The 18,901-nt window shown below is 43.3% G+C and overlaps 1 protein-coding gene across 2 annotated transcripts in view; it reads right to left on the reverse strand.

Annotated features, from left to right (window-relative positions):
* Positions 1 to 18,901, reverse strand: part of LOC128304824 (uncharacterized) — a 135,069-nt gene that overhangs the window by 27,539 nt on the left and 88,629 nt on the right. For both annotated transcript variants that reach the window (XM_053042061.1, XM_053042062.1), the window contains exon 2: positions 10,663 to 10,720. In XM_053042061.1, coding sequence (XP_052898021.1) covers positions 10,663 to 10,720 — 58 coding nt within the window. The remainder of the gene's footprint in view (positions 1 to 10,662; positions 10,721 to 18,901) is intronic.

The raw sequence follows: 18,901 nt of genomic DNA on the forward strand, positions 1-18,901 counted from the left end.
CGATTCGAGAGCGCGTACGTACCGCACAATTAGCGAGTTGATAGATATTTCACCAAAATGGTTGTTTGATGTACTTTGCCAGAAGCATTATCGTGCTCGGATAAAATATTCAACCGCACTCGTGTTTTATTTTTTTTTCTATCTTCTACCCCAAGAAGAAGAAGCTTTTTGATGCTGAGCATGCTTTTTTCTGTCGGTGTGTGTGTGTGTATTGTGCGTAATATTTTTCTGAGTCGTTAAGGGAATTTTAGAGCTTTTTAATGTGTGTTATTTTTTAACGTTATGTTATTCTGCCAATTGTGTTTCTTTTTGGGAAATAAAATGCAAATAGCAAAGCAGATATTACAGCAACAAACGTTAACCGGGTTCCTTTGGTAAGGGAATCGAAATTGAGCAGTGAAATGGTTCGAAGGTGTAAAGTACTGGGCGCCTCCATTTCGATGAAGTGAAAATTACTTGACAATTCCAAACGTCAGATGTTGTTTAAAATATTTTTTTTTTCTCCTCAGATTGATGAGCATTATATAGGATAAAAATGAGGCTTTATTGGATAGCAATATGTTTGATTGATTAAAAATCTTTTAATGAAAAAAAAATCGCTTTTCTCGCTACCAGCTTGTGCCGAACATTTTCAATTACAATAAAAAGATCCTAAAACTGTATCAATGCCTTGAACGTGAAAAATAAAACAATAAAACAGAACTTCCGCAAACTACGAGAGCTTGTGGTTCGGATGTCCCTGCAGCATCCATTCGCGTACAGCCCACATGTTTCAAAGTTGTTGACGAAGGGAAGCAAAAACCAAAGAAAAAAAAATAGGAAGGAGCAGTTAAAAAGGGACTACACGGGAGGCCTGAGCAAAAATCGAACAAAGCATACCAGCGGCAAGATGAAACTTTTTAATTGTCAAAGTCCGTCATTGCTCGGTTTTTAGGCTGTGCTTACCTTTTGCGCTGTGTTCGTCTATTTTCGGTTAGATTTATTTCGATACGCCAGATGCACCCGAGCGTGGGCATCGCGTGGGGCGACGAGAGGCGCAAAGCGTTGCTTTAATCAAACACATTAAATTAAAGCCTGTGCTTTTTGCTATTTGTGTGTGTGTGTGTAGGTCCTTGTCTTGGAGTTGAGAGTATCAAGTTACTGATGAAAAAAAGGAAATTAGTTTTTCAGTTAAACGATTACGTTTCCAAGGAATTGTTGGGTGGGGAAATTGATTTTCTTGTCTTCACTGTGGAAAAGATTACACAGGGCACAAGGATCACCGATCAAGCAAATGCGTGTATAATAAACTCAATATAACAAACTTGTTACAGTACATATGAGCATACTTCTCTTTATTTTAAGTTATTTCGCATTGAAAAGCTTTTTAGAAAGCTTATCAAAAACAAATCAATTCATTCCATCTAGAAGCGCCATTTCATCCTGATTGAAACATCACACACTCCCACACAACTTTCTACCTTTGTCCTGTTCGAGTCTCCACCCATCCTGCATCGGATGGGCAAGGTCCTCGCTTCATACGTTGTTCAGTTTCATTCCCGTGCGCTCGTTCGTGGAGGAGCCAATTAATTAGCTTAACATTTATTTTGAATCGCTCACAGCACCCTGTAACCTTGGTGCGAGTCGTGTAGCAACGGTTTGGTTGCGATCGCCAGCAGCCAGTTGACAACAGTGCAGGACACTCACGGTTGCACACACACACACACGCGCACATGCACACTTAGATAGCGGGCACGGAAGCAGTCGGCCATGGCAAAACGCTGCGTGCAAACATGTTTACATGGTCTCTTCAAGTTCATCCGGATCGGTACGAAGCATCAGTCATGGAGCGGTACCTTATTCCCCCTGGGGGCATTTTCGGACCAGCTGGAGAGACACCGGGCACTGCCATACTACGACCGACGACTTTCATGTACAAACACACAAACACCCGCTCCGGGTATTGGCCGGATGGATCCGATTTAATTGAAGTGGAAAAACATAACATTAATCACTTAATACTGGTCCGGCATAGAGCGGTTCCCGTTTGTGTCGATCGAATTCCAAGCAAACGGCAAGGGATACACCGGTCACCGAGAAGCTGTTGCGAGAAAATCGAACTGCTCGCTGTTCCATCTTTGCAATTTCTACCCGTTCGGAAAGCAAGCAAAGAAACAAGAAGTATGCAAATATTTGTTCACAGCCAACACGCACGAAGCTAGCATATAGGTAGCTTTTGCGTTGTAAGTTCCAGCAGCTTGAACTGGACTAAACAAGAATCCGTGGTGGATTGGAAAAAAGTCCTCCATTTGAAGTAAAGCTTCACATTAAAGCACAGGGGACATCGGTGCTCTGTAGTACAAATCCTACGGTATATGTGTGTGGGTGTGAGTTATTTCGTATCCACAAGAGGTGTCCGCTCGATCCCAAAGACAAAAAGGTTCACATTAAGGTAAGATTACGGTGGAATTAAGCCAATGACTGCCGCTCGTGAATGAACCCTAATTGGTTGGTCAAGAAGGTGATACGATAATTGTTGAAAATTGAAGACATTATGCATTCCGTCCAGGTGGGAGTTATCGCATAACTTAGAGAATTGTTGAGATGCTTGGACGTTGGGTTAAAATGTAACGTCACGGAATGTTTGAGTAAGTAAAAAACATACAATTAAATAATAGTGATTGTCACCTGTTGCAGGAGTATTAACTCCAAGGAGACAGGTAGATCATTAGAGTACAGATAAGATCTAATTATAATATTTTTTGGGTTCTAAAATTAAAACATTTAAAATGCTGAATAATAATTCAATATCTCTGACGGTTGTGTATTTTATAATCGGCGCAGTATTTGTTTGAGAGCTTTTTTGACAATCACTATGACAGCTGTCAAGATATACATATGCATGGGATGAATTATGATAAAGGTTTATACATTTACAGTATCTACAAATGTGAGAACCAATTGTCGATTATTTTCAAGGAGAACTGGAGTCGATTCAAATTTAAAACTTCCACCCAATTTCAGAAACATTTTACAAACCGCAAAATTTTGCAATAGCGATTCGGTTTAAAGCTAAGTAAGAGAGAAATGAAGCTTAAAATATTGCATGGTAACTTTTGAAACGTGAAACAAAAAACAAGCACCCCATACAGAATCTATCAAAAAAGAACGAACAAATTCAATCTGTATGATTGACTCTTAAAAGTGAAAAGTTTCAGCAGAAGTTGTCCAATGTTTCGTGTTTTTTTTCCTCTAAATATTTCGCGCTCGACCCATCCCCCACTGCTCACGCTTACGGCGAGAGGCTAAAGTTCATTCCAATGCAGCAGTTATTTACCGTTCTCCAGCGCAAATATTTACCCCCAGATAAGGTTATGCAAATGGCGACAAACCATCCGGTGTATCTGACCACCTTTTTTGTTGCTGTTGTCGTCGCTTTCTTCGCTTTGAAGGAAAAGAGAGAGAGAGAGGGAGCGTGTGAAGAAGCAAGGTGGGATGGGGGGATGGGTGCAAACAAAAGGAAAAGCATTTTGGAAAACACTCATCGTATCGATGATGGCCTGTAAGTTGTCGCGTTATCGCGTGACTACCCGCCCGACTATCATCTCCCTATCTTTCTCTATCAGGGTTAGAAGTATACACACACAAATACACAAACGCACACTAAAGTACATATAGCTGGCGAGGACGTTTAGCAATATGGCGTGAAGGTTGCAATACTCCCATTTCCCTCCAATTTAAACGGTATCAATACGCTACCTAATTCGGGGTGCCTTTCTTTTTGGTCGAACGCCGCTCATGTTCGCTTTGTTTATCATTCGAAACGGAAATTGGCGATTGATTGTAAGAAGCGTGTGTAGTTAAATTTTCCCAATATGCCGGCTACAGTATCTGTGTGTGTGTATGGGTATCAACAGTCTATAGCGTGTTTTAAGCTTTCCGTTCAATATAGCCTTCCAAAAGCCGGAAGTGGGAAAAGTTTGCTTTGACGTACCGAAGAAAGTACGCTCTTGCTCTCTCGCTCTCTCTCTCTTGTATTCCCAACCAGAAATGAAAGCTCTTTCGGTGCTTCGAGGCTGTGGGGAAGGTCGTTCCGAAATCAAACAAAACACCGGAGACGGAAATAGCAATGGGGAAAGTGGGGACAAAATGGTGCATACACATTCTACCGTTTCGATTAGCACTTGTTTAGTGAGCGGTGTATGTTGTAGCGGGTGTTTCGCTGATAAAAGCTCCTTTGCATGCCTCATTCGTCCCCAAACTATCCAGCAGAATGATAAAGTTAGCCTAGGCCGGTCTGCAAACGGTGTCGATCGAACCATCGAGATACCATCGGCAGGAAGACACCCGAAACGGGGGGGGGGGGGGGGGGGGGGGGGGTGGATGTGGATGTGGACCAATCGATCGATTTTCCGATAGCAAGGAAAAAGGTTGCGCTTGCAACGCTTACTAGGCACCGGTGATAAAACGGCGCTGATAGCGAGCAACAATTGCGCAATACAATGCGTTGTTCGGGTGAAGCCGATAAATTGGTTGGGATTTTCTTCCGCTTGATTTATGGAGCGGCACTTTTGGCTTTCTATTTTAGTTCTGGGCTAATGTTCACGGGCAAACCAGTGGTCAACGGCCACAAGTTGTGAGAATTAATCTTCGATCTTAAGCTGGTGCTTGTTAACGGAGTATAAATATAAAAAGAATCGGTGGAATTTTTCACAGCAAATTGACCTATTCTACGAATCTCATTTGAAGCATGAAGCTGTTTATAGTTAATTCTTTTTCAAATCTAGCTTTTTCTTACAAAAAAGGGGATATTAAATCGATATCAATAATTCATCGACTTTCAACTTTCTTATCCAAATTTTAAAAAAAGCTAACTCGGATGAAACGTTCTACAACTTGAATTTTGGGGAAAGTCTAACGTCTTTTGACACATCATTTTAAATTCTATCTAGGATTTTAAATGCATATTTAACCATTCGCCATATTCTACCATTCACCAACTTAAAAACCGGAGAAAATGGAGTTTAGAAATATATAGCACAAATTAACTGAGTGTTTTTTTTTTAATTTTTTACTAAATATTACGAATTTAAGGAGATATTTTGAAACATACTAAAGGGAAATCCAAAACCACATAAAAAGTTTGTAAGGTTGTCGATAAGCCACCGTTTGTTATAAAATGCTATTAAAGAAGTTAAGATTGCATAGTTTCAGGCGTCATTTGATTGACGAAGCCTATATTAGAGGTGGTAATTGTCTGAATTTAATTCCAACTTTAAAGACCAATTTGTGTGCATTCTATTAGGAAATTTTCAAGAAATGATTTATTGCTAAAATATCAGTTGCATTGCGTTACAACCTCTCATTGGACACGTACAACACGTCAAAAGATGTTACTTGCCGTTCATTAAAAAAATCTGTTAATAATTCACAGAAAACACCCGGTTAAATACTACCTTGCGCGCACACACCACACCCGGAGTCGGTCTACTAACCTTTCGGCACATTACACCATGACCGTGGATACACTTTTCTGGCTGGCCCGATCATGCCCATTAGGGTTGATGAAAGTGTTTTTCCACTTGCTTCATAAATTTGATTAATTGCCGAGATTTTCGCCGAATCGTGGAGTACGGAAGGTGGAGTATATATATATATATTCTCGCGACACCTACACGCCGTCGCACGCTTGTACTGCAGTGTGTATGTGCATCACCGACCTTACGCTTCCACTGCATCTTAATGACATCAAGCTAAATGGGCCGTTGAAAGATTGCAGTCGAAGGTTTGCCCAACCTAATGGGACAATTTATCAAACCGTATTGGCACCTCTCCAGCCGTGAGAAGGAAGGTGACATAATGGTTACACTCCCGTATGAATTTTCAGCCGCATTCGGTCTTGCTGGTTGCGTAAGGAAAAGAATGAATTCAAATTTTACTAGTTGCGTCTGCGTTGCTCACTGTCCGTAAAGCTGATGGTGTAGTTAAAACTCTGTCTGCACTGCATTTGGTGTGCGTTCATGTTCTGGAATGGTGTGCGCCGGCCGTCTCACACGTATGCACCATAAATCTCTTTACGAGCGGAAACGGACACGAAATCGTAATTCCCAAATCCGACCGCTTCGACCACAGTTGCTTACCACCGCTTATTCTGGGTCAGCTGGGTTGAGCAAGGTGCTGCAACAGAGGACTGTGCAAATACCGTTGGCGCTCGCAAGTTCCAGTTGTTCATTTGGTCACGCAACTCCATTGGATGGCACTCGGTCTAGGAAAACAACCGTCCAGGAAGGCTTTTCCGACGGAAGACCGTGTGCAAGGATGGTGTGTAAGCTGTGGGGAAGGTGGGAAGTTGTTTCCGTTTGCTCAAGTCGTCAAGCGCAAGTCGAAACGGTCCCATCCTGACGTACGCACATTGACGGTGGACTTTGCCATCCTTTCATTTGCGGGGCCTCTTCAAGCATTCGGTCAGCCGGTGTGTCAAGCGTACGGAAGACGGTACGGCAAAATGCGATGCAACAAACCAAATGCAATTTCACCGTGGCAACAAACGATGTCAGGCGGAAAGCAGCTACTACACTGACGCTGCTCACTCGCATAGTCTGTTGCATCATGTAGTAAACTCAATTAAATGCTTTCGTAAAGTGGCAATCAAAGTATCGAACGCACCACTGGATTGGTTAATTTCCGCTCGGAGTTTGTCCGGAGTAGCTCTGGGACCATGGGACCATGAGTGTGCGCCAGCCTCCCATGGGACATACGTGGGACGTGTGGACGGGCCTTCCACTCCCTGCCCGATTCCCGGAACTAAGCAGCGTGCGTACCATATAATTATCTGCTCATAACGATCACTGGCGAGCTCGGAGTGGCCCGGAGTTGGTGCGTCCGTGTGAGAAATTTCGTACACGAAACGATTGATGCCAGATATGGCAGGAATGTGTTCCTTTTTGTTGGAATTTTTCGTGCACATCGGTGCGTCCTGAGGTTCCAGCCGGAGTGGTGTGAAATTGTGCAGATTATGCTGAGCTCTGGTACGTAAACAGTGCGTCATTCGTGCGGAATGGACCGGACTGTTGGGATCGGTATTAATTTTCTAACATTCAACTCAATTTCGTCACAGTGCCATTGCGACGCTAAGTCCATTAAATAAAGTGAAAAGAGATTAAAGAACTTGTGTACATTTTTTATCCACTAGAAATTGTTAGAGGATATTCAAACTCTGCTCAACCTGTAGAGTATCGTTCATGTAATATAAATATTTTAAACCCTTAAAAGTTCATTATATTTTTGATCATGTAATCTCCTTACATGGACTAATTGCATACAGTTAGTTCGATGGAGATAAAATGTCCATTGCTCTATTTAATTCCCTTTAAGGAATAGGAACAAACGTCCTCTTTAATAGTACACCCCACGTGTACGTAAAACCTGTCACCGTAGATTGCTATGCACTTGCCGGACGGTGTCAGCTGACGTAGACTCTTCGCCGCAATCAGTGCGCCACAGCTCCAGCGTATTTTTGCATAAGCGGAAGGCACGATCGTGCTGTGTGCGCGTGATCGTTGTCTATTGCTGTGCTGCTGTTGCTGCTGCCGGCTTGCCCGGTGTCTAACCTCGAAAACGCGATTCTGACGCGGTCGTCGCGAATGTGCGAGTGAGTAATTAAAATAATTACTCAACAGATTAACAAATTACCGATGCAACAGTTCTCGTTTCAGGGTTATCTCTTAATGGCTGCCACAGCACGTCACCCGTCACCGTTTCGAAGCATGTCACAGTGTTGCAACGAGCCCGTACAACCCGGCGGCTCATCGATTGTGGCAGATAATGTGGCACAGCCGGAACTTGTGGATGTGGATGGCCGCTGCGCTGTGGATTCTGTCTAAAGGGCAGAATATTGCAGCAGATTAATGCTTCATTTGCTGCAAATCCAACGCACCAAAAAGACATGCGAAATTGAATTCCATTCGAAACTACGTCCTATTTCGTTACTTTAGTTGATAGGAAAAAAAAGAGCACGAATAAACGCCGCGTGTACCAGCATTTCCTGGAAGATCTATTTCTAATTAGCGGGGATTAATTGTCCTACCCTGGGGTGTTGCCACGAACTCTTGGCTGCTTGGGTTCGGTATCGCAAACCCAGACGGGCATGAAAATGTGAAAAAGAAAATAACAGCAACCAAACGCAAGCCTTCTGCTTGGAGATACCGTACATGCTAAGAGGAAAAGGTTTCCACCAGCAAGAAGGAAACGAGTTGTTTGTTTGCCTGGTTGCCTGGTTTGTGACAGCTAGTAAACCGGAACCATCAGCCTGCATCAATGCAAATTTCATACGCATTAATGAAATGGCTGGTTTTTCCATTTGATTTTCTGTTTGTCTCGGATTTTGATGTTGTTTTATTTGAAAAGTTTAAGTCTTCAGGTTCAATATATCCTCCTGCGAGGTAAAAAGACCCCCAATTTTACGCACTATAATCTTCAACGTGTGTGTCCATGTACACGATTTAAGTACACATGTCCCGACTCGAACCACGGTACGCACTCACAGTGGTATATCATCAACTGTTCCTAGAATCCGATCGATCGTAAAGTTTCGCCCAGGTTCGGTCTCCATTATCATTTCAACGAAGCAGACGCGCCCAACAATACCCGGTGGGCATTATTAGACTGTGTTTCATCGTGGAGGTTGCTGAAAACCAGTGGAGTTTGCACAGCCGAGCGAGGGTAGATCGTTGAAGATGGGTCACTACCTCACATTCCGACCAACGGCGAACGGGCTAGAGATAAGCCTCGTTTCTTGGAAAGTGGGAGACCGTGACTGTGGCCAGAACCACGCCAACCACGGTTGGAATTGTTTATTATTCTGGCAAAGAAATAATATTGCGTTTGGTATGGTTGTATAGCGAAATCATGTCTAATTCATAGGACGATTCGAATGCTAGCTTACCTCAGTGGAATTAACTTTGATTATAGGATGAATTAACTTTCTTGTGAGTTTATTACCACCAACCGTTTGGTAGCTAATTGATTAATTACACCGAGAAATTGTACAGTTTGAGGTTATTTGAGAATTGGAGGTGAAACTACCATCCGCAAGATTGGATGAATCGAGACACTACATCGGTCTGTACAAGCGAAGCGAAGTGTCCAAAAGTTTGAGTTAAAAACCTTTCAAGCTAAAAACATTTTACGCCGACAAGCTCAAAAAAATGTTGTCATTTATCCATGAGCAAAACATTGATGTTGGGTAGTTTGTGTTTGACAGTAAGTTGTCAGTTTAGTGAGTAAGGTTTTTTTAAACCAAAGGTAAAATTTGTGAGAGTATTTTTTTTTTATAAACTTTGTGATTTTTTGTGAACCTTTTGCTTCATGTACTGGTCCTTTAATGCAAATGGAAATTGCTAATTCTGATGGTGAAATGAAATATAATAATGTCATTATAAGACTAGAAATAATCTCATACCCTTATTCTCTAATATAAGAAGTTTTAATCCCAAATCCTCTGTTTAGATAAATAAAAGAATTGTTTAGTGAAGAGGCATTAATAGATAAGCGAGTTAAAGCGCGGCGAATTATCGCACTTTTTTCTATTAAATTTAATCCAAAAAATTTCCGCTCCAGAAAATCGAAATAAATAAATGAATTCAATTTATTAATGCATCCCATCAGTGTGCAGTTTTTGTGTACTGCAAGCTTCAAATAGCATCACAAAAAAGGGAACAATTTCCATAAAAAAAACGCAACCGTCAGAACGCATGCACATGCATCTTCGTAACAATAACAGCCAATGGTCCGTGCAAAACCAAAAATTGCGCGAATCTCGCTGCACATAGCGGATCGTTTTGTGCATAAATTATTACCAATTACATCACCGTGCCACAGTACTACCGTTGACCGTGATGCGATTGTCACCGTATCGCCCCCCGCTAGGCGCGCATTGGCCGCGCAGGGATAAAGGGGTTTCGAGTTTGGCACATTCGTTTTTTTTTTTCATCTCAATTTTCTCGCGCACTCATCATTGCGTGCAATTGCATTGGCACGTAACGAATCGTAATTGTAAAACCGTGACGGATAAAACCGACAATAAACCATTCGACCCTCCCCCTATTCGACAAGCACGGCCGTGTGGGAGATCAAGGGAAAACTAATGCGCGACTGCACCGAAACTACACCGCAGCTGCACCTTCTCGTCCCAAAGCGAGAGTGTCACTGCACGCACTAAGCCATTCGGTTCGGTGAGCTGCAGCACCACTTACACACGCTCACGCAGAAAAAAAAGACCCCTAAGTGACGGGGTGACGAGCACCACAAACACCACTAGCAAATGCATCCATTGCACCGCTCAATCATTGTTTTATCGGGTGTTGGAGCGGTGTGTTGATCGGGTCGTTGCATAACCGAGCACTGTCACTTTTTGTTAGCGTGTCGGGGTAATTCGCGTTCCGATAAACACCGGTCAGGGACAGTTGCCGGGGTGCCCTTAGGCAGCATCGATCGCATCGATCCGGGTGCACGAGCGCTGCGTCTTATGTTTGCCCCGGAGCACTAATTAATCTGGCGACGAAGCGCTGTCAGCCCCGTAGTAATCCCCTGCACGAATCGTGTAAATTTATGTGCCTTTGATTAATGAACCCGAAACCTAAGGGGGGCAAAGCTAAACAAAATCGGAAGTGGCTGTGTACTTACATATCAGTCGTTTGTAGCTCGAGCTGTCCGTCGTTTCCACCGTGGCGACGTCCGCGATCTGCAACGAAACAACGATACCGTACTACTGAATCACGGTGCGCACTCGGTGCATTTTTACACATATATACTGCCGCTCGCTAGGGTCGCGAACGCACGCAAATGGAAGGGTGGTCCCCGTTGGGTGAGTATGTGTGGGTAAATAGAGAGGAAGAGATCAGACAGCAGGAGCGGGAAAAAGGGCCACATTAAATGAAACAGAAACCAACGCCGTGTAAGTGTTCTCGTGGCGTTTGTTGAGAGTGGGACCGGCACACGGTCACCACGGTGTAGGTGGGTGTCAATTTACTGCGAAGCAAAGAAAAATATTGATTCACTGTTCACTTGCGTCTAGGAGTGCGAACGCACACTCGCACACACACACACGGACGGAAATGCACCACAACGTTCTTCCTCGCATTGCGATAAGTGGCGATTACCGAGCCAATAGTTGGAATGAAGAGCGTACTTGCTGCTCAACGTATAAGCGATGCGATCACTTTCTCCTCTCTGTTGTGTCGCTTGAGTTTGATCATGACGGGTGAAGATCGTGCATCGATGCGTTTGCAATGGCCGACACGCAAATTAGCCGCAGGTTTCGGTGAGGTTTCAAGCGTGCGTTGCGCAGCGGGGTCTGTATCGCGTGCCAATATCGTTGGTGCAAGTGTCAAGTGCTGCCCTAGGAGAATGGTCGTACCCATGACAAGTCTTTACACGACACGTTGTTTCGTTGTACACGTACCGGATGATGTTTTCCGAGGAAAGAATGCATCAACAACGCAGCAGCAGCAAAAAAAACCCATTCATCAAAGCTGTAATATAACACATGACGAGTTCAAGGGATTTCCGCATTTTGGTTGATTCATTCGTAAGAGCTCGGAAAATAAGGTAGTTTCATAGCAAATCCTAATGGATCAATTAAATGGCCGTTAAAACACAACGTTTTACTGAAAACTACTTTCTATCCGGACCACCCGAACTGAAAGAACAGAATAATTTGGTGTTTCCCCTTAATTTACACATAGCTATTAGGTTCATTTCATCGAAACGGGCCAATTACTGATACATTTGATAGATTTCCTGCATGTCTAGGATATCGTCTACTTGCTCTTGGATTGGGTGTCTCCAGATCCTTTCCTTCATATCGCATCTTCGGTTCAAACAGAGCACAATTTCCTGCCCCAAAAAAAAGGTTAATTCCACGACATACGATTCCCGACCATCGTCGACGGGTGTCTTCATGGTAAGGTGGGAATCGTTTCGAATCACGACGTCTCTGCCGGCAAAGTAACTTCATATTCGGCGATAATCGATCGGTAATCGCATTTGACTGTATCGTTTACCCGTTGGGTTTTGAGTAATCTAATCGGCATCGTGTTCCTTGCCCCTGGCAGATGAAGTTGGAGAGGTCGATCGATAGAATTAATTTGGGCTGACGATTTTTCATTCGAGATGAGTTGGGCTTTCCCGGTAGATTTCAGTAGACATGTGTTAGTCTTAGCCGGGATATAATTTTAGTTGAACGACAACGTGAAAATTGGTAAAAATACAATAGCAAGCACGTCAAAATCCTATTGCTCTATTGCTCGATATATTTATCTTGCGAATGGAATCAATTGTCTTCAATTTTACAAAATACTCGATTGTATCTCACGCCAGCATGGATGAATCACATGCAGTACACTTGCAAGCCAATCCATTTCCAACCACATCTGCGTGTCGGCCACGTTTGGTGGTCAAAATCCATCGACATTAAGCTGAGTTCCCAGCGATGGTGTAGGCAGCGTGTTCATTGCACTCTGCTCATTTCCAACCAACCGCTTGTAAACGCTACCTAAACCAACCGATTTGATGTAAACGACCCCATCATCATCAGTCGATGGCTGTTCCGGGCAGCAGTCCTCTTGGACCGACCTCCGCATTCTTCTCCCCTCCCTTATTGCTAGAGCGTGGGGTGTCGCCTGTTTGCTTGTGGTGCAGAATTTTACGACTACCGGCCACGCAAACCCGGACGCTTTCATGTGTGGGTGTGAGCGAAACATCGCATTCGGCGTATCCTAACCGAGATGTCGTGCCGAGTGCGAGCTGCCGCTGATGCGGTGGCGAATGAACTTTAACTCATCACAAAAGCGTGAAAAATGCTATTGAAACTGTGTACGATACATGGTACCGGGAGATCAAAAAACTGTTTCATCGTGATTGTTTACAGTGCGATCGGATAACGTTCGAGTGCTGCCTTTACAGGATCAAGTGGGCAGAGACCGCAGCAAACCGCCGATAGGGTGACAAATAATAGGAAAATACGGCAAGAACGTAATGTAAAAAAAAAACATGCACCACATGAAACCTTTTAAGCACGTTGTTCATCCAGCGTTCGGTGGTTTCCGCAAGCAATACAGATAAAACAACATGAATCGATCCTGTAGGGTGTCTTTTCCGCGAATCGTTTATCATATCGTCCACGTAAATATAAAATTAAGAACCGAGAACAATCAGGCAATAAAAAGTAAATCTGATGACTCTAATTGATGGGTTGATGGTTCATACAAAAGTTGACCTTTGATTGTGTATTTTCGTGGAAAACAGTTACACTTTGTCGTTCAGTCGTTTTTTTGTGCAATTGATTGGTTGTGCCTAATTGAGTGCAAGTTTTTTTTTTAATCCAGAAAGGTAGAATATTACTATGGAATAATTTAACGTGCACCATGGACAATAAAGCTCTAGGTTAGTGGGTTAGAATCAATGCAAAGAGGTTATAGATTTTGCGATAGAATAAAGAAACCTTGCAGCATTATATTCACTGAATTGGGTCGAAAATGCCAGTTGCCCAGAATGGTTGAATGGTCTTAAATGGTTAGCTCTTGACTCTATAATTTACTTTCAAGTACCTATCTGTCAATAGAATAATCTCTCTCCCTCTCTCTCTCTTATTGTGTATTTATTTGTTGGAAAAATTTCTCATCTGTTTCAGTACAGTTTATACGCTCACTCCGTACGACAGTAACAATTACACGCCGACAATTTTCCGTACCAACTTTTTCGATTTATGTACAGCGCTGGGAACCAAACTGGGTTGTCGGTTGTGGGGGGGTGTCAGAAAGGGATGCACATTACACGCCTTCCGTCCTGCTAAACGCTGCGACAAAGCGAGCGTTCCCACGATGCCAGACATTCGCGCCCGAGTCAATGATTGATTAAATTATCATAAATTCTCGTATCTATCACTGTCGACATCAGCTATTTTTCACACTCGTGTGCCGTGGGCAAGTTTCAACACGACCAACGGGCGGAACGGGCACCGTCCTGAATGTTGTCCGAGAATCGACATGCATGCGGTTCGTGTTTTCTTTTTGTGTGTGCGAGAGCGCGACCAGGCGCCTCCATGTACTACACGAGCGACTGGGCGCCTCCATTGGCAGGCGAGAACGACCAGGCGGCTCCATCGACGGGTATGTGATTTCACTTCTAGCCTGCAGTTCCGTGAGTGACCCGATGGCAGTAAGACAGGGAAAGCAACGCAACGAAACAGCAAGCGGTGTGTGCCGCTTTGTTTGCTCCTTTGCTCGGACATCGTTTTCCGGTCACGGCAGGATAATCTCGTTATGTGAACTTTGCTTCGCTTTTACACTCAGTGATTTGAATATGAACTCACCTCTTGGAATCGTTTACAAGCGTTTTTTCCGTTCCGTTCCCCCAACTTACCGGTCACATCCGCCAGATTGAGATTGTGGAGGTAGAGGTTATTTTTGCTGTCTACGATTTTTTCTCTCCCGGATGGCTTTTTTTTCTCCTCCACATTGCTCGGGAAACAGCATTCCAATCATTTTTTCTGCATCGCTGCATTTCTTGGATGCTGCCGGTATTGCATTCCTTAATCTTCTTTCTCGTGTGTTTGTACCTTAACGCACACAAACACACACACACACATATATAAGTGAATGTACATTCCATGGATAGCTGAAATGAGGTTGGCAAAGCATCGACAGAGCGACAGAAACGAAAACAACCTCATCTCGAACACACAGCTCGTCTATTCGATTTCGTTTTATACGCATGGTTATGTGAGCAAGACAAGAAAAAAGTGAGTTTGTTCCGCCTTGCGTTCATCAAAGTCTGCCCATAAGGTAATGATGAAGAGTAAAGCTCCCGAGGCGTGCCGTGAAGTGATTGCAATCTAATAAAATCCTTCTGATTGCATATTTCTCCAATGTAACTAATGGTTCAGTCGACAGTAATTTTGCGACTGTAAATAATTAAGGAGAAAATAATTAAGTTTCCCAACGCCCAGGCATCCTTGCATGAGCTATATTTTAAGCAGAAATTTAAATGAAAGTAGAATAGTTTTCTACCGCATCCTTAAGGCTACCATGAAACTTTAATTATTTTAATTAGTCAATCAACATGATGCATCACAGTTTGCATCAAAGTTTGGGCACAAAAGTAAAAACCAAATCACGGGAAATGCATCACATCTGTGTTATTTTAATTCCGCTAATTAAAAGTGCTTCCTTCACAGTGTTCTGCCAGTCTGGGCCACTGTTTGGCCTGTAAGCCGTGAGATGTTGACTAGCAAAACCAACAATAAAAAAACAGTAACAAATAACCACCATCGAAAGTAGTTACCATCAAATATTCAACCAAGGAGTTTCTTTGGAAAGCACAGCAGCTCCACACGAAACTCATGGTGCCCGCACAGCAAAAGTGCAACCGTGCAATTGCGAGTTTTGCAAATTACCTCGGTGAAAGAGTTTTCCACCGGCCAGTGGAAACGTTCGAAAAGCGGTGAAAACTCAAATACACACACATACTGCTCAAGCCTGCTGACAGTTGTTGGTATGGGGACGGTCAGCTCGGTGTTGTCAAAGCAACCGCAATGAGCACATTCCCCATTCCATGGAAGTCTGATTGGACGGGAAACCGAAACTCTGGAACGCACAGCTCATTTCGAATGCACCCGAAAACCCGGTGACTGGTGTAGCAATTAAAACGATGCGGAGGAGGGAGGTGATGCAGATGCGGCGGGGGGGGGGGAGGTAGTGGTTTGAAAGTGAGATGAAAAGCGAATTAACTTTCTGCCCCAAAGGGTCAAAGGAAGAAAAGTTTCAGGCCAACGTATTCGGAATGGGATTGAAATGGAATTCGGGGTAAGCTATGCGTAAATACAGGTTTTTTTTTGCTGCTTCCGTTACTGTTACTGCTTTATTGCATATATTAGCTTCATGTTTGTAATGCAACTTACATAAGCTTCAAAATAAAATTATTAAAACCTGCAGAAGAAATATATATTTGTTTATTTAATTTCTACATCTTAATTTAACTCTCTTTTTATGTTGATATTAGCAATACAAGTAAACATTTCTCGCTAATAGCTCAATATTGTTCGAGAAACTAACAACGAACAATAACTAACCGCTATTGACCGGCTTTTGATCTGGCGCAGCGCGGTTTCCATAAATGCCAATGGCTCTTATTATTACAAAGAATTCAGCCCTGCTGACGCAAAGGAATTTGTCTTTAGCATTCATTCGTCTGATGTGAGATAAACTGGCACCATAATGGACCGGCTAATGATCGATAATCATAATCGGGTCCCGTCCCATCGATACACAACATCGATCCATAATCAAACGGCGGCGACCATGGCACATTGCGTTCGCCTTTGGGGCAAGACCCTTTTTTACAATCACTTCTAAAGCAAACCTCTTGACCGCTTTTTGGTAAGAGTTCCGCTGCAGATCGTTTCTTTTCTTAACCCGTGAAACTAAACGTGCTACGGTTAGGGGGAGATCTAACACAATCCATCACCGGGGCCAGTTTGTCGTCCGATGACCGACCGGTGTTTCTACGAAAGAAGAAGAGCTATTTTCTCCGTCAGCAAACCGGAAGTACACAAAGTAATTGATATTTCTATCTCCACCGTTTTGCAGGCCCTTCCTCCACTGAAGGCATGGGGGGATACTCTTGAATGGGGACCGACTCTTGCTTGGGTTTGTGTTGCGCTGAGTGTGCTTTTTTCCCCCCCCTGGATGATATCCTGTGTATCATGCCCGGTACATTACGGAGCGAATACGTACGGATTGGTTACCGTATCCTGCTCGAGGATGGTACGTTTTGCTCGCATGCATAGCATTACCTGGGTGCTTACTTTGTTCCGGTGCGAACAGCTCCATTCAAGGTATTCTCGGAACCTTGGTGCGCTCCTCGGAACTCCTTAGTACCAATAATTCATCGTTTAGCATGCGACCATAGCCCGGGACGGGACGGAAAAACAAACTCACCGTCCATGGGCCACTGGTCACATCTTTTGCCTGGAATAGTGTGGATACGCTAGTGTGCGGGTACGTTCCTTTTGCTCACCTTCAGCAGACCTGCACGACAGCATGTGATGACGCTTTTAAAATTCATAGCAAGAAACATAACCTGCCATTCAACACTTATCCCACACATTCGTTCATCCGAGCCGCCGGGAAGCGGCAGATACCTTGTAAGACAACGATAAGGATGATCCCGAGATGTTGAAGACAATCTAGCAGGCGAAGACGTACCACGCGCGGTACGGAACGGCGTGCGCTACACCACGTTCCATTACAGAAACGACATCGTAATCGTCATCCTGAACTTGGCAGGTCCGCTCGGGGACGTTCTCGGTTGGACGGAGGGAGACAACATCCATTGGCAAATGGTTGCGCTTCTGGTAGGTACGGCTGCACAAACATTTGCAGCCACGCTATCGATGAAAAGTCAAGCAACGGGTGTCAATCATGACAGCAGCAGCAGCAGCAGCAGATACCATTGATTTTATATTAATCGAACTATCGTAGCCCATGCAGGCATCTACTAACGCATCTGCGGGGAAATCTATTTGGAAAACGGGAACATTTTTGATGTATGAAAACGTTCAGCTGAACAACTCTTTTTTTTCCATTTTTTTCACCACTTGATGGAGATTGATGGAAGCGTTGTTTTTGCGATATGTCAAAGATGATAGATCAAACGTTTCTGTGTAATGTTTAGCCGGTTGGCCCAGGCCACAAGCAATATGGAAAGCGTTACGTTTATCTTGCTGTGTGTATCATTTTTACTTTGAGACTGTCAATCATTGGAAACACTGCCACAGCTTACGTTCGATAAAGATGTAATTATTTAAATTCCTGCACGAAAATAAGTGAGGTTAAAATGAATCTTCAGAGATTTACATCGTTTTTAACGTCCTCGTAAAGATTGGAGATAGAATTGAAAAAATGAATCATTAACCTATTGCTCAGAATTATGGTGATTTGTAAAGGTATTTGCGATCATTTTAATCGATCAATTCATGGTCGATATAAAATAGAGAACCTTCTGCAATAATTAACTGGAGTAATATAATGACCCAAGATAAATGGAGCTCAGAACATAGCAAAACTTCTGCAATTCTTAGTTTGATTAACATTTAGGCTTTATATAGTTAAAGGTGAGTTACTTCTGACATTCCGCAAAACTAATTGCATTCTCAGCGTTCTTTGATACAGGCTTTGATATATGACGAGTTAATAACGGTTTAGTAGTAGTGTTTTATCTATTACTCATCCAAGATCATATAAAAAGATGATTTGTTTTATTTAATTGCTTACATTTGCCGACACAGCAACTTCCTGGGAAAATCCACAGGCAAACAATAAAATGTAATTGTTGTTTTGTCACTGCTTTGTTCGATAGATGGTGACGATTGTGCGAGACTGATAGCTCGACTGATAGCTAATTTCCTTCGAAAAAGTCATGAGTCAATGGGGAAAACGCGATAGAATATTCCAAATGACTCATTGACTCAACATCTTGCACACTGTCACATTGTTCACATCTTCCATTCGAACGTCCACATCACCCTGATTGCATTGTGGATCAGCGTTTTGCTTGCCAGCACACCACGTCCATTCGCCGATTCACACCAATCGTACACCGGGGGATGGTTTCGAGTTTATACAACATTTTCACACCCGACCCGACGGTCGGCCGTAAACGGATCGACGAACTTACCCAAGGCGACGATTATTAAGTTTATTAAAAAATGAATTCCATCTGCGAACGGAAGCCAACGAACTGCTGCCGGATACTGTTGATAGCCGGGTGGGATGTTTTACTATACGTTTATTTACAGTGGCCACGCTTCTTCCCACCCCATGCCCCAGCGCAGTGTCAGTTCCGCAACGAGCGACGAGTGTAA

This window comes from Anopheles moucheti, chromosome 3 (genome assembly GCF_943734755.1).
Source record: "Anopheles moucheti chromosome 3, idAnoMoucSN_F20_07, whole genome shotgun sequence".
NCBI classification, from domain to species: domain Eukaryota; kingdom Metazoa; phylum Arthropoda; class Insecta; order Diptera; family Culicidae; genus Anopheles; species Anopheles moucheti.